General features: G+C 37.3%; 1 protein-coding gene across 3 annotated transcripts in view; it reads left to right on the top strand.

The window, feature by feature from the left end:
- Positions 1 to 8,323, top strand: part of STXBP6 (syntaxin binding protein 6) — a gene marked incomplete at both ends in the record, with an annotated part of 56,391 nt that extends 48,068 nt beyond the window's left edge. For 2 of the 3 annotated variants that reach the window (XM_082282793.1, XM_082282791.1), the window contains 2 exons: positions 6,965 to 7,122; positions 8,300 to 8,323. In XM_082282793.1, coding sequence (XP_082138919.1) covers positions 6,965 to 7,122; positions 8,300 to 8,323 — 182 coding nt within the window. The remainder of the gene's footprint in view (positions 1 to 6,964; positions 7,123 to 8,299) is intronic. The other variant, XM_082282792.1, reaches the window with a different exon arrangement.
- Positions 8,324 to 16,082: the final 7,759 nt, after the last annotated feature.

Raw genomic sequence — 16,082 nt, 5'->3', positions numbered from 1 at the left:
TTAAACTGACATTGAGGATGCAGTTGACTCTCATTTCTGGATAGAACCTTGAGATACAGCATATGAAGCTCTTCAAAGATTAATTCTGGGCTTACAATAAAGAACAAACATTTGCTGCCACCTTTAGATGCATATTAGAAATGCATTTGGTTTTAAGCTTTGTCCTATCTATATGCATTGGTATTTAACAGTTGTTCTGCTGAATTAATGAAAATATTCTTGGAAACCCAAAATGATGACTTCTTTACCCTTGTAACCTTTTCTGTAGGACACCTCGCAGGAGTTATTAATGAGTCATTCTTTTTTCCTCCAAGAATAAAATGCCAGTGCGAGAATGGTAATGAGTAATTTTTCCATACAATATTACTCATCTTGGCTTAGCACACTGGAGACCTGCTAAGCACATAGTGGTGTTTACCATACTGAGCAAGATTAATTACTGACTAAAGGAGATGAAATAAAACTTGTGTTAGGAAGTGCCCTGAGCATCCTGATCTAGTGGGTAGCATCCCTGTCCATGGTGGGGTTTGAAACCAGATCATCTTTAACGTCCCTTTCAACCCAGGCCATTTTATGATTCTGTGAGTTAGCATGGGAAAAAAGACAATCATTGCCCTCCCTCCTGTCAAACACCTGGCAGTTGTTTGTTTCAGTTTTTACCTGATAGACATTGAAAAAAGTGTGTATTTGAACGTACTATTCTTGAAGACATTCACTTGTAAATTAATTCCGATGAAAATGAATTTGACCCAAAAAAAAACCCTTAAAAATCCACAAAAACTTAATTTTTTATTTCTTTAATCTGCAATATATGTTATTTTGGTGGTGTTTTGCTGGTTTGAAATGACCAATCGGATTTAGCCATCTTCCCATACAGAAACAACAAATTTTTAGTTTATTTAGTTTATTTAGGTATTTCTTGCCAACGTATACCAAATACTCCGTTATGGTCATTCTAGAGGTTAAAATATTAGAAACTAATTTTCTGCTGCCAAAGACCATTTCAGGTACTTTCTTTTATGCCCTGCATATTCATGTCAAGATTAATTCTGCTTTGCAATTTTATTTAACTGGATGTATTTTAGTGATCTTAAGCATAAAAGCCATGTGTTGAGATTAGAATGGATAAGAATAGTTGAGATCTTTTTCCGTAGAAATTTGGCATATAATCAGAGCTCTAAATTAACTTTCTAAAAGGGGAATCTTGTAAAAAAAAAAAAAAAGTACATTATGTTCTTGCAAAATCTGTAAGGATACATAAATTGAGACGGGACATTTATCATTATAAAGGTTGATTCCTTTTTTTGCTCTGTATAACTCTGAGGCAAGGTAATGTAGAAAGCATCAACCAATATATTTGCCTGACTTTCTGAAGATTGAAGGTCTAAATGAGGTGTTATCTTCAAGATGCAGAATATTGCTCTTTGCCATAGAAATGGGATTTGGGTTTTTTTTTTTTCTTTCCTGTATTAAGTTGTTAGGTTTTAATGTTTACCCAGCCAGATTGGAGTTCTGTGCTTTGTTATAGTTACTGATTCTGAAAGTTTCTGGTTGGTTTGGCTGTCATTAATTATAAATACGAATTATTATTTAAAATATTAATATTTAACTTAGCATTAAGTTTATAAGCGTATTAGAATTTAAAGTTTTCAAGTTTAAATACATTGTTCAGTTTGGAAAGCAGGTAAAGGTTGTGTTAATATGAAATAGATCCTAGTTAGGTATTTCCTTAATTTATAACCAATACACGTTATACAGTAACATGCTGTCCTGGCATCAATGCCAGCATATAAGAACATTAATGGGAGAATATAAGTTTATCTGAACAACACTTGTGACCTGTCCATTCAGCTCTTAATGCTTGTTCTGTATATTCTTCAGAACTACTGGAGATGTAAAACAGAATTGCTTTTCTGTTCCTTTTAAAGAAGGAAAAAAAGCAGTCCTGGGTGACAGACAAATGAAATCTGTAAAAGGGAAAGTTAATTTCTAATTTCAGTACTTTGACTAAACTTCAAACTTTAATACTGTATTGATGTAGGAAGGTGGAGACATCAAACTCTGTGGTGATGTTGAACCCTAGAAGAATCCAAAGTGTTTGAATGTGGTTGGCTAGGAAAACTGAAAATAACACCCCCTTTTTTTTTTTTTTAATTGGAACATTTATTAGCACTAAGACCAGATCAAGAAAATAAAAAAGCCCTTATCTATGAAAATCCTACCTACGCCAAGGAAAGCTAGCCTGGCTCCCAGTTGCTTTACAGGGAATGAACACTAGAGATCACATCCTCCAGCTCTACAGTTAAGATGAAATACAACTGCCTCGACTCATAAACTAATGATGATATTGATAAAAAGTTTGCAACGTGTTTCAAATGCTTGCTGCTGGTAGCTGGTACTTGCTGTGCTTTCCTATAGAAAGTTGCTGGTAAGTAAGATGAAGGTTGATAAATTGAGAAGTTGATGTTCAGATTTAAGTTCAGGTCCAAGCTTTCAGAACTGTAAATCCAGTGAAGATTCTACTTTTTATGAATGTTCTGTCTTTCAGATCGCTTAGTCATCCTTTCTGGATGATAATTTAAATACTGAAATTATCTAGAGAACATTCCACTCGTGATACAGGAATCCATTAAGCTGTAAGAGTGTATTATCTTATAGGATTACAATCATAGAAGTACTGCTTCTGTATTCTTCTACTTATTATCTCGAGCTGTTTAATAAGGCTTTTCACATGGCTGTTTGAGAGGTCAGATTTTTTTTTTTCTGTTTGGGTCTTTTTAGTAGCTCTTTACTCTTTTATTCAAAAGAGCTCTTAACCAAGGTTGTCAGCACAGCACCAGTATACCTGGAAGGATGTGTAACAGTTGGCTGGGAGGTGACAGGGATGAAGAAGGAGGGGAGGAATGTGTTTGTCCTGTGGACCTTTATAATCGGCTATAGTGTTAGTCTAGGAAATGTAACTCTCTGGTAATGATGATTTTAACAAAACAAATGTGCTCAGCAAGGAGAGGCAACTTATCAATGTGGGAAGTGCCACCATGGGTTGAAACTTCATCAGTCTAAATACATTGATTTTGAAATACCTTAGCTTCCTGAGTTAAATGCCTAGATTTCACTTAATCTTTCATAATTATTGTGGTGTTTCTTGGGAATCATTCCAGACTAAGTTGTTCCTTATTGTGAGCAGCTTCATGGCAATTTTAGCAGTGGAAGAGATTTGCATTCATGTCTTCAGTGCTGTGCTGCAGTAATGAGCAGCTCTTACTTTTTTTGTGGCATAATTCTTTCTTCCAACAAAATATATGATTTTGATTGGTCAGTATAATTAATATGTGGGAGTCACCCGAACCTTGACAGACTGGGAGAAACTTTCAGATTAGCAAAACTTGTAGTTTCCTCTTGGGCTTCCTGTGGTCGCTTTCTTCATTCTAAAGCGTTGTTCTCAGTGATTCAGTACAGTCTGGATGGTGGAAGAAGAGATGGGGTTTTTGTAAAATTCTGTCTATAAGAGCGACATTTAAGTTGATTTTTATTGACAGTAGTTGATTGAAACAGATGAGAGTAATGTGCATAATTAATAGAGAAAACTGTTCAGGCATAAACATAGTCATACCAGTCTTAGGTGTTTTGGATGGTGCTAAAATGTCTAGCTCCTGGATTACCCTGAGGACAGGGCTGGCACAGCCAGTCACTCTCAGGTCAGCTGCTGCATTTTCCATTTGATGTTTTCCAGCCATTGCTCTTGACTGATTTCATCCTGACCTTGACCAGTTCTTACTCAGTCTTCATTCTTACTTGTGAGCCATAACTTTATTTTTAGTTTATGTGGCAACAGAAGTTGATGATTTTGAATATGCTGCTTAAATAGCAAACACAGAACTTTCAAGTCACTTACCTGATGAAGAAATAGGAATCTGTTGACAGATACACTGTGTTCCACGCCTCCATTGTAGCAGGTTAATGCATTATGTTTCTCAATAATAATTAACACAACTTAAGCAGAAGCTCAATCAATATGTTTGACACGTCATCTGCAAGAAATACCTTTATTTAGAAAAATCCTGTGGTTCATCTTCAGGGCATGTTGGTTGACGTGGCAGAAGGTCAGCAATGTTAAATTCTGCTCCCCAGCACATTTTAAGACTCCAGAAGGTGCTTAGTTTTATAAGGTTGTCCATGTAGCCTGCTTCCCTTGAATTCAGCAGAGGCTTTGTGATCTTGTAAACAACAGATTTAATTCAGTTTCGGGAGCTTTTAAAACTCAGTCCTAGAAAACAAACACTATACAAGAGGCTAAAGCCATTAGATCACACCACCAAAAAAGGAAAACTATTTCCAGTGTAGTGTTGCTCAGTACGTGTGTTTATTGGAAAAGCTGCCTGAACAGAAGCCAAAATAATAATCTCCTTTAAAAAATTATGAACAAAATAGCAATTGACTGAAATATTTTAAAGTAAGAATGTGTGCAGTATATAAAGTTGTTTGGCTTTACAATCAAACACCTCAGCGTCTGAAGGGAGACCACTTGAAAAGATAATTTCTGTCTCTGCAAAATTCCAGCTCACAGTATTGTTAGGTGTTAATCTCTTCAACAGTAATGCCAGCTGCTATATTCCTTTTCTAAATGCAACAATAGAAAAAATCCCCAAACCTGTAACAGTCCCACATCCTATACATCCTTTTCTTTTTTAACTCCTGATGTGAAAAATGTAACAATATTGATATACAGGAGGCCAGGGTGCTCTTTTATTGTTATTTCTCATCTTGACTCATCATCTGTGAGTCACTGTGTGTAGGTTCTTAAGTCTCTCCTCACCTCCATAGTTTAACACTAGTTGTGTTTTAGTTTAATAAAATTGTAAGGCAGTTTTCTTTATCTCAGGAATTCCTGCATATGCAGCTTGTATTGTGCTCCACAGACTACTCAGAGTAACCTTTAGTTTCACTATTCATTGTTTGTTTGGCCTTTCTAAGGAAAGGATTATTATTTAAAAACTGGGTCTGAAAGGATCATTTGTTCTTTTTTCTAATGAAACTGTGTGCTAGTTTCAGCTGTGTTAATTTTTTTCACAGTGGCTGGTATGGGGCAATGTTTTAGACTTGTGCTGAACACAGGGTTGACAATATGGAGATGTTTTCGTTATTGCTGAGCTGGGCTTGCACAGAACCAAGCCTTTTCTACTTCTCGTATGACCACGCTGGCGAGGGAGCTGGGGGTGCATGGGAGGCTGGGAGGAGGAGACACAGCTTGGACAACTGACCACAGGGGTATTCCAGGCCGAATGGCATCATGCTAAATACATAAAGTGGGAGGAAGAAGGAGGAAGGGGAAGAAGTTTGGAGTAATAACACGCATCTTCATGCTGAGCTGTTACTGTGTGATGGGTGCCTGCTCTCCTGGGGATGGCTGAACCCCTGCCTGCCCATGGGAAGCAGTGAATTAATTCCTTGTTTTACTTTACTTTAGTGCATAGCTTTTGCTTTCCCTGCTAAACTATCTATGTCTTACCCCATCAATTTTCTAATTTTTACCTTTCCAATTCACTCCCAAGTCCTACTGGTGGAAGAGTGAGCAAGCAGCTGTGTGATGCTTGGTTGCTGGCAGGGGCTAAACTACAAAAAACTAGCAGCAAAATAGCCCTTCAAGTTGTTTGGGTTTGATTTTTTACCCTGAGAATTATTTCTGAAGTACACTTCTCAGATTAATGATAAAAGCAGTGTCTTTGTGTCTGTTTTCACTTGTCTTTGTATGTCTCTAAGAACAGCAGACTTTAACAGCAGATTTGCTGTAGTGCTTACTTCAGCTGTGTTGAATGTGTTTCATACCTTTACCAGAATAATTCATTTTAAAGTATTATGTATTTGGTTTTAATGCTGTGGAGAAAAGGACAGCCAGGATAACCCAGGGATCAAGTCCAACCAACATGGATTTACGAAAGGAAGGTACTGCTTGACTCCCCTGATGTCCTTGTATGACAAAATGACTTGCTCAGTATATGAGGGGAAGGCTGTGGATGTTGTTTATCTAGACTTCAATAAAGTGCTTGACACCATCTCCCACACCATCCTCCTAGATCAGCTGCCTGCTTGCAGCTTGGATGGACTCTTTGATGGATAAAAATCTGGCTGGATGTCCAGGCCCAGAGAGTTGTGGTGAATGGAACTAAAATCCAGTTGGTGACCCATCGCTAGCAGTGTTCCCCAGGGCTCAGTTTTGGGGTTGATACTGTTAAACATCTTTATTGATTCTCTAGATGTAGAGACTGGGGCCACCCTCAGTAGATTTGCAGATGATACTGAGATGGGTGGGGGGTGTTGATGTCTCAGGGGAAGGAAGGCTCTGCAAAGGGATCTGGACAGACTCCATCAGGACAACAGCACAAGGTTCAGTAAAGCAAAGTGCCAGGTGCTGCACTTGGGTCGCAGCAATCCCAGGCAGCACTACTAGCTGGGGCAAGAGTGGCTGTCCAGCAGAAAGGGGCTTGGGGGTGCTGGTCAACAGTGGGCTTAGTTGTGAGCCAGCAGTGGGCCCAGGTGGCCAAGAAGGCCAGTGGCATCTTGGCCTGTATCAGAAGTACTGTGGCCAGCAGAACTAGGGAAGTGACCATCTCTCTGGACTCAGCATTGGTGAGGCCACACCTTGAGTACTGTGTTCAGTTTTGAGCCCCTCACTTTAAAAAGGCTGCTGAAGTACTGGAGAGTGTCCAGTGAAGAGCAACAAGGCTCATGAGGCGTCTAGAGAACTTGTCTTATGAGGAACAGCTGAGGGACCTGGGTTTGTTTAGTCTCGAGGAGGCTCAGGGAGATCTCATCTTTCTCTACAACCACCTGAAGAGAGGCTGTAGTGAAGTGAAGCCAGTCCAGACAGTACATCAGCTCTAGAGCATTATAAATTAAATTAACTATATTTAATACAAAACATATATATACTTGAGTGCTCTAATGGCTTCTTTTGGTGTTGCAGGAAACAGCATACTCCATTCAGCAGCAGACAGTGTGACAAGCGCAGTACAGAAGGCAAGTCAGGCCTTGAATGAGCGTGGTGAAAGGCTAGGTCGTGCAGAAGAAAAGACAGAGGAGCTGAAAAACAGTGCTCAGCAGTTTGCAGAAACTGCACATAAGGTAAGATTTCAGCAGGGTAAGACTCAGTAGGTTATGGTCACATTTTTGGCTGTCAAGAGTTGGTTGAATGAAAGCATGTATCTATACTTAGCTGTATAAAGTCTTGAACTTAGCTCAGGGTATGTATCAAATCCTGCTTGTGACACCTTCTTCACCTTCTTTGCCTCTAAAAAATCCCTTCCATTTGTTGGTAACTGCACAGGATCTTCAAATGATAAATTCTGTATAGTAAAAACTTCTCAGAGTTGCCTACCAAAGATAGATTTAAAAAAAAAAAATTGCTGTTTGAGGAAAGAAAGGTGTTGGTTTAAGTTCTTTCATGCTGAAATGCATTTCTATTATATCCATACAAATATTAATTTTTTAAAAAAGCATATTTGTAACCAAGTCCTTGAGTATCAAAGGTTTATGTCAGTTTAGTTTTTGAGTCATTTATTGGTTATCATTTCACCAGTAGCAAATGAGTGAATTGTAACTGCCCCTACCAGTTCTGTTTTCAAGGTAATTTCCCAGAGGGTTCACTCATCTCATCTTTGTTAGCATGCTATTATCTTCAGAAAGCAATTTTTGATTATATGGAACCTAACCCTAAGCTCTCTGCTTGGTTTCCAATGTCAGTTTGTCTGCACATTTTATACAGGTTTTAACTCACTTCATCTCTTTCTTCTCCCTCTCATTCCCAGTTAAGTCCATTTTTGAATTATTTGAATTGGAAATAATCAGTAATCACAGAGGTCGAAATGCAATCAGTCCTTTATTTTTCATCATTATTTAGTGGCAGAGCTCCTGAATAGGTGTTTTAAATTACTTGTCTAGAATTTCTGATTGTAGTTAACAATCAAAATCATTGGGTCAAAATTACTTTTTTTTTAAGCATGTTTTTGTTTCTGGTGTCTTGCTCTAGTGTTCCTCACAGATAGCAAAATAATGGAACATTGGGAAACAGAGCTGTGAAAGCAGATAAATCCTGCCTCCTCGGCATGGCAAAGGGAGGCTTTGTCTGTACGTCCCAGGAAAGGGAATGGCTGTGTATCTGTATGCAAAGAAGTTAATGGATTTCAGGCATCTTTCAGAGAATTAATCTTAAACTCTTCTTATCTGGACTAGCCACATCAGGTTGATACAGCTGTTGTTATAGGTGACATCTCTTTAATTAATTTTTTTCTCTCTTTTTCAGCTTGCCATGAAGCACAAATGCTGAGATACTGCCCAAAGTTGCAATCTTCTCAAGAGAAGCTGAAAAGACTACAATCAGCAACTTTTACAGGAGATCCAGTCTTCTGTGTGCTTTTTCCTTCCTGTTCAGTGGAGATGCATTCTTTCAGTTTCTGTGCAGGAAAAAGTGTTGCGTTTCTACCTTTCTGACTTACTTTTGTTCCTCTTTTTTGATATTGCTGCACAGTCCTGCAGTACTTTCTACCTGTATTTCAGTTGTTACAGGAGTGAAAGCAAACACTGAAAAAGGACCAAATGACAAGCTGATCAGGATTAAAATAGTAATATTCCTCCATGGTTGTACAAAAAAAAATTACTGAACTGATTGTGGACATGTGTGTGGAAATAAAATCCAAAGAAGGGGTATAATTTTTGTCATTTAATGTAGCATCAGCAGAATGTGAATGGATGTTAGAATTAAACATTTGAGGTTGTAGCTATAGTGGAGGACAAACTGCTTTGTCCTGGGAAACAGAAAAAATTGTTTCTTCTAACTAGTGTAGGAAGTGTTGCAAGTGCACCAGCATTCAGAAGTGCATATCTGAATTTCATTCATAGCAGCATTTTACACGTTCCTATTTTCACTTTCAGACTGATTATTTGAATAGTATACTGAAACACACAGAATGTATGCTTGAGGTTTCAAAACTGAGGAAAAAAGTAATTTTTACATCTATACACACGTAGCTGTGCCTCAGGCACAATCTACAACTTATAAAATAACGTTTATTTTTACCTGTGATTTTTTTGTGTGGCTAAAGGCCCATGAAAATGAGAATGCTAAGGTCTGGGAAGATGAGAGTGCACTACTTTCAAGACATCTGTTTTTCATAAATTCTACAGTAAGAGATTTTTGAAACACTTCAGAAATTTTTCTGATTTTAATGACTTTTGTGTTAGCAAGTTATGTCTAATTTTTAATATAGAGGTTTTCAAAAAGCATGCTTTGGTACCCTAGAATCAACTTCTAGTTTGAGTCTCAGCTTTCAATATGTTATCACTGGAAGGGTGACTACTTCATCCGTACTCACTATATGCAATATACACACTGTATTTCTCTTACAAAATGAGTAGGTTACCTTTTTCCTTCACAGCTGTTTTCTTAACATTTTTAAGATGGTCTAACATGCTTTGAGAATGAAAAGGAATAAAAAAAAGGAGAAAAAGATGTTGCTTTTTTATTTTTTTCAAACCAGGAAGCTTGAAAAGCAATCCTTGCAGAAGGTACAGCCTTCATCTTCTGAAAATGCCTGCTCTTCATTTTTGCCCTCATCTTACCAGAGAAAAGCTGGCATTATGTGAATGTACTGTATTCATTGTAGAATATGATTTTTGCATTATTAATGACACAACAGTCTAAAATTCTCAGAGCAGTGCTTGTAAGAGCGATAAAAGCTACTGTAGTAATTGAGAATATTTTACTTACTGCAAGCTGAAATAATGGAAAACCTCATGGAAATAGCCATTTTGTAAAAAGATGCTTGCCTTTAGGAAAGTATTCTCATTTGAACTAAGGACAGTGTCTCATTAGCTGATTGCATTCAAACTTTACATCTGTTTTGTTTTAGGGTTTTTTTTCCTGTAATTTAAATAGTTTTGTATGAAGCTTTTTATTTAATTTCACACTGGGAGTTGAGAGAATGGGTCATTTGTGTAGTACCATGTGATCATTTAGATCTATTTAGCACCAGCTCCAACAGTTACCAAATCAAGCACCTACTGGAATGGAATTTGGCCACTTCTGTTATAAATCAGAACAGGTTCATTAACAACACAAGTTCTGAACACTCCGTTGAGCTATGTGTAAGTAATGCTTGCCCTGGAATTGCCTGAATGCTGTTGTAGTGTGACTATGGGTATTTCTGCAATTAACCAGGAAAACAGTGCCTGACTAGAAATTAAACTTCAGCTAGATACAAAATGTTAGGCTATATATATATATTTTTTTTTTTTTTTTTTTAAAAGATGGATTATAAATCAGTCAGGGAGTACATTTTTGACCACATAGCTATCTTCTTGTCATATTTTCTGCTGCTAACCTCACAAGTCTTTCTCTCAAGAGAAGGAAGTAGATTCTGAACTGCTGCCATCTAGCCAGGCCTCTAAGCTTGCAAATAATTGGAAGAAATGTCTAAAACCCAGGTCAGATAAACCTGAAAAGAATTAGTTGTCTAAATTCAGATTAAAAGGCATAGATTTTCAAGTGTTTTCATAAATATCAGCTGGATAGGACAAGATCACAATTGCACTGCTAAGTTCCAGACCTCTTGTGAGTTGAACTGTACTAAAACATTGTTTTAGTCTCACCTGAGTTTTTCAGCATTTTGGGTTGTTTTATATCTTCCAGTTAAGTGTATTGTTTTTTATCATAACTCTGGACTTAATTCAGCCATCAGAAGCCATTTACTATGGGAACTTTAATTAACCTAGTCTTCTGAATGAAGGAAAAGTGGTTTGTCTGTTTACTTTGTTCTTGCTGTTCATTAAACTACAAGGTTTGGTAGTTTTTAGATAAAAAATCAAGGTGTATAAATGTTTATCCAAAGGTAAATCTTAGAGCATTGCAGTTTCCTTCTGGAACTTAGCTTGTAGTGTGTATACAAACCTAGTATTATTAGATAGTCATGTACATAACATATACTATGATTCAGGTTAATGTTTCATATGAAAGAATGTATTTGTAAATTGTAACAATATTAATAGTTTCTTTATCTTTTTAAAGTTCTGAACAGAATAAAAATAATGTATTGTTAGACTTGACTGCTGTACTGCAAACTCTTGTCTTAAAACGCTACTTTTGTGTCTAGCAAAAGTTGTGCATTATGTGAAATATTAACAAAAGTGTGTGCTCTTAAAATTGATCTTAAAGGTAGGTAGGTTTTGCTATGATTTGCCAGAAGTGTAATACTTGCTAATATCTATTGTAACCAATTCCTTGGAAGTTCTCAAAGATGTAGAAATTATTTTGTGCCATTCTGGGGAGGAAAAAAAAAAAAAGGTGGGACCTGCTCTCTTGACTCACTACTGGAAACCCTGATTTTTGTCATTAAATACTCTAACTGTGATGGAAACTGTCTTTGGATTATGAGTTCTCTATTCAAAACATTAATTATTTTTGAGTTAGGTTTTTATATTTCACTCTAGCAAAATTATATAGAATTCTAGCAAAATTGAATAAAAATAATTTTCTGCTATAGTGATAATTTTTTTTTCTAGTAATTAAAAATAGTGGAAACTAGGTTAAAGCATTGCCTGTCCAAGCAGGTTACAGAGTATAATTATTGTATCTTAAAGTTAGCACCCTACCTAAAGGCTGTGTAGGTTAAAAAGAATTCTGATAATTCACAGTTGCTGCGAAATGCTTATTCTCAAGTTGTTAATGTTTTCTTTTGGATATCTAATTTTATTGATTTTTTTTTTTTATCAAAGCACAAGCAATTTTAATTACCCTGTAAGAGTAACACTATAAAGGTAGAGTTCTACACACAGAGAAGCAATCCCTTAGATTCAAAGGAGGTCTCCTTGCACAAGAACCATATCCAATACGAATTGACTTTGCTGCCATCTCTCTTTTTAGGCTTAAATATGATCCCTACGATTGTAATCTCAAAAATGTCTTGTTGGCAAATACTGCCAACTGTTTGATTACTGTAGTTACTAGATAAGTTTGCTAGAATGCATGTTATCCATAGATGTTGAATACCATACGTCCCCAGTGCCCAACCTTGATGAACCTCTTAAGAGAAATAGATCTCTGGTGGATCAGAAGCTACTTTGATCTGGACAGCATTTTGTTGTAGATTGAATATAACTATTTGTCAGTTCTTTTCTATTGTTGTTGTACGTTTGTCCTATAAGGTAGAAAGACAGAATGTTTAGTTAATTTTTGAACATTCTTTTAGATCAATTTCACCATGTCATTTTTTAAATTGATACTATGATTTTCATAAAACATCAGTTTGTTGCTGTGTATGAATTAAGGAAAAGATGATAGGGTTTTGTTTGTCATCTCTCAGTCATGGAAGAAGCTCAAGCATGAATGTTTGCTGATTCCGTATGTTAGGTTTTTAAAGTAAAAGATACGTTAGTATGTTCCTGAAGGGATAATATTTGACTGAGAAAATCAAACTGCAGCTGCAAGTCGTGGCATCTATGAAGATACAGATACACACTACTTCAGGTGATGCCTTTTCCTGGTCTTAACAAGAGTCATACGCGGTTAGAAGGGGAAAAGGGATTTTACCTTGGTATTTATTTAGGATCCTTAGGTGCACACATCCAGGTCATATGCATCGAAATGCGCCCCGCAAAAATGCACACCCCAAAAAGATCTGGTCTAACATTATAGGTTTTGCTAATTAGCATATCTATCAAAGATTCCCCAATGAGAGGCTCGAGTGAGACCCCCTCCCCAAGGAGCCTTCCCCTGGATGGTTCTATCTTGGTTTACAGAATGCGTTCTGGAGAGGACCTTGGGCTCTGGGGTGCACTGATCCCTAACTACGAAGCTTCTAAAATGTTTAGTCTCCTAGCTGAACAAACAAGTCCAAGAATGTAGGCAAAAAGCACTAAGAATACAGAAGTTGTAAAAAAGGTGTAATGGGTATAAAAGAAGAAGCAAAAAATCTTCATGGCATCACAGGTAGTGAGCAGGAGTGCTATCCAGTACTCATAGGATTGCAATGTCTCAGATTAAAAATGGCTTTCACTTATTTCAAAATTAGTCCCCCATGGAAGTGGTCAGCTACCACTGGGGTAATGACACGAATTTACATAAACAGTAACTTCCCTAATAACTCCGAAGCACCAACTTCCACTTCATAAGCACATCATTACAGCCTGTTTTATGCATCATCTGGAAGCACTGCATGGTATTTGATGTCTGTTTCATTAATACTTTTTCTATTTGAGCTGTTACTGTCTTTTTGTCTGCTGTCGCCTCATGCAGTCTGAATTGCGGCAACATTTTTTAGTGATGGTGGCTAGCTTTGGCAGGGGTTGACATGGGATTATAGGCTCAAAAAGTACTTCACTATTTACTTTTACAGTGACTGAAGAAAAATAAACAGTATAAAGATCTGTTACGTGGAGACATAGTATTATGTTAGATCTTCAGTGTTCTGGCCAAGTATCCAGGGTATAAAAGTAACCTTGTTAACGAGGCAAATCAGGTGGCTTTAGAAGTGTAGAGAATAGATATCTAATAAAATACTAATTGATATTTTAAGCAGTTTCAGAGGTTTCTGGTAGCTAAAAGGGTGATAACTTATGCAGAGGACTTGAAGCCTTTATTGTGTTGAAATTCTGTTGCTGCTAAAGAGGGGGAAACAGTTTTTATCTGTGTTCAGTGTTATTTTCTGGACAAAACAGCAAATGTAAAAATAAATGAGAAAACATTGATAGTGTTTCATACTATACTGAAAAGAAAATCTTCAACATGTGCAACTGACAGTAATCACCATGCTGGTTTGCAGCCAGACCAGTTGGAGTTTTTCCTATTTCAGAAAGAATAGACAATAGACACAGCAAAGCTTTCTTTGCTTTGGCATGCTCCTGGAACTAGGAGTCTGCAGAAAATGCCTTTACTTGTCAGAAGTATTAAGATTTTAATGAGAATCCTTTCAAAACTTTTCTGGTTTTATGAAAAATAGCATTTGGAAACATTTGTTTCTGTGAGGAAACATAGAATAAGGAAACATAAAAGAGCAAGCTGTTAGATTTAACAATAGATTGCTGCATTCATTTGAGGTTTGTAAGAAACTAGTCAAAGGCATCTCGCTATTGCTTTTTAGGAATAAGGAAGTGTAAGCACTGTTCATGCTGCCAATCAACAGTGCCTAAACCTGAGGAGAGGGTGTGCAAGATGAGGGACAGATTGGAGACTTCTGCATCACCAGGTAAGCAAGTCAGAGGAGGTGATGAGGTAACTTCTGAGAGAGTCCCAGGGAAGAGGGGACACACACCCATTACTTGGGAAGACACTACCGTTACTCCCAGGGTGTGTCTTCTCCACTTCCTTCTTCCCCCAGCTTTATATGCTGAGCACAGTTCTGTACAGTGTAGGATTATCCCTCTGGTCAGCTGGGATCAGGTGTCCTGCTTGTGTCCCCTCCCAGTTTTTGTTTAAACTCAACCCCTTTGAGGGTGGTACAAGAAGCAGAAAAGGCCTTGACAGTGTGCAAGGCCTGCCCAGCAATAACTAAAACATCCCTCCATTATCAGCACTGTTTCCAGCACAGATTCAAAACACAGACCCTTACTTGCTACTACAAAGAAAATGATCCCAGCCAAAACCAGCAGTGTTTTCTCACAAATGGGTAGAGAACCATTTGCAATTTTAGAGGCACATTCCAGCAAAATTTCTTCAGGACAGTTCTGAGGGGTTTTAAACCTACGTAGAGAGTAATGACAGTGCCCTTGGTCTTTACCTTACCTGTTCTTTTCTGGTGCTTCCCCATGTGCAGTTGTGCAGCATTTGAGACAAGCTGAAAACAGTTCTGTTAAAAGTCAGAGCAATGAAACTGCATGACAGGTATTATTCTTCACTGAGGCCATGAACAATTGCAGAGCTGCCAGTGTCTGACTGAAATAATAGCTGTATATATAGGATTGTTTGTAAGACAGATGGCTGAGAAAGGTACCATTTATCTGCCAGGCAAGGTTTCATAACTTTTGGCATCCATTCTTGTGAAAAGCATCATTAATGGTTAGCTATTTGCTAATCACCTCAGCTTAGAAGGTGTGAGATTAAAATCCTTTTTTTTTTTTTTTCCTTTTTAAGAAAGAAAAGTATCTGTTCTATATGACAATCTCTGCAATGGCACTGAAAGAGGAAAAAGAAGTGGGAAGGAAGAGGTTATGTGTTTATATTCATTGACTGGGTAGGCTTCATAGAATCTGTTCCTCTTGTCTCTGTCTGGCACAGTACACGTGCAAGGTTATTTATGGCATCCTTTAATACCCCAACTGTCCTTCCTAGTTCCCACTTTTATATAGTCTTCAATATTCAGTGTCATGTTTTTGTCATATTGCTCGCTTGAAAGTATCTCATTGTAAGGGGTAGCTGAACTACCAGGATTTTTAAGGCCAACATGAAGTACAGTCTTTAGTGTTTGCTCTTTGGGATTTGATTCCTTGCATTATTTATTAACTGTAAATTGTTGCTGTTTGTAGATGAAGATGTAGCATGTACTGCACATGAAATGAGGATACTTCACATCACAAGGGCAAATTTGTAGTGAAGGTGTTTCAGCATGTCTGAAAAGATTTAGGATAAGATTTCAGTCAGAAATTCATAGTGCTGGATCACCAGCTGAGGTGTTTCTTCCTTATTTTTGCTAAAGGCTTTTCTCCAAAGTCTGTGATGAACTGTAATAAATAATACAAGTTATTCATCTAACATGTAGGGGGTTTCACTCTACAAAAATTCAAAGAGAAATATCAAATTTCTTTCTTATAGGTATAAAATAAGCCGTGGAAGGAAGTAACTTACAGTAAATTAATGAACCAGGATACCATTGAGATCGGAGAATATAAACCCCAATTTCTTCATTCCTAATGGAAAATTTCAGGATTATAATGAAAATACTTCTAGTTTCTTGATTTGTTAAAAGAATCAGATACAAAAGTACGCTTCTCTCGGTCTTGGTTTAACCCCTCTTTGCAACCAAGCACCATGCAGCCACTCAATCCTCCTCCAGCGAGACTGGGAGAGAATCTGAAGGATAAAAGTTAGAAAACAGTGG

Source organism: Coloeus monedula, assembly GCF_965178545.1.
Source record: "Coloeus monedula genome assembly, chromosome: 6".
Taxonomy (NCBI): Eukaryota; Metazoa; Chordata; class Aves; order Passeriformes; family Corvidae; genus Coloeus; species Coloeus monedula.
The sequence above is the reverse complement of the archived record's forward strand: the minus strand, read 5'-3'. Positions and strand labels throughout refer to the sequence as shown.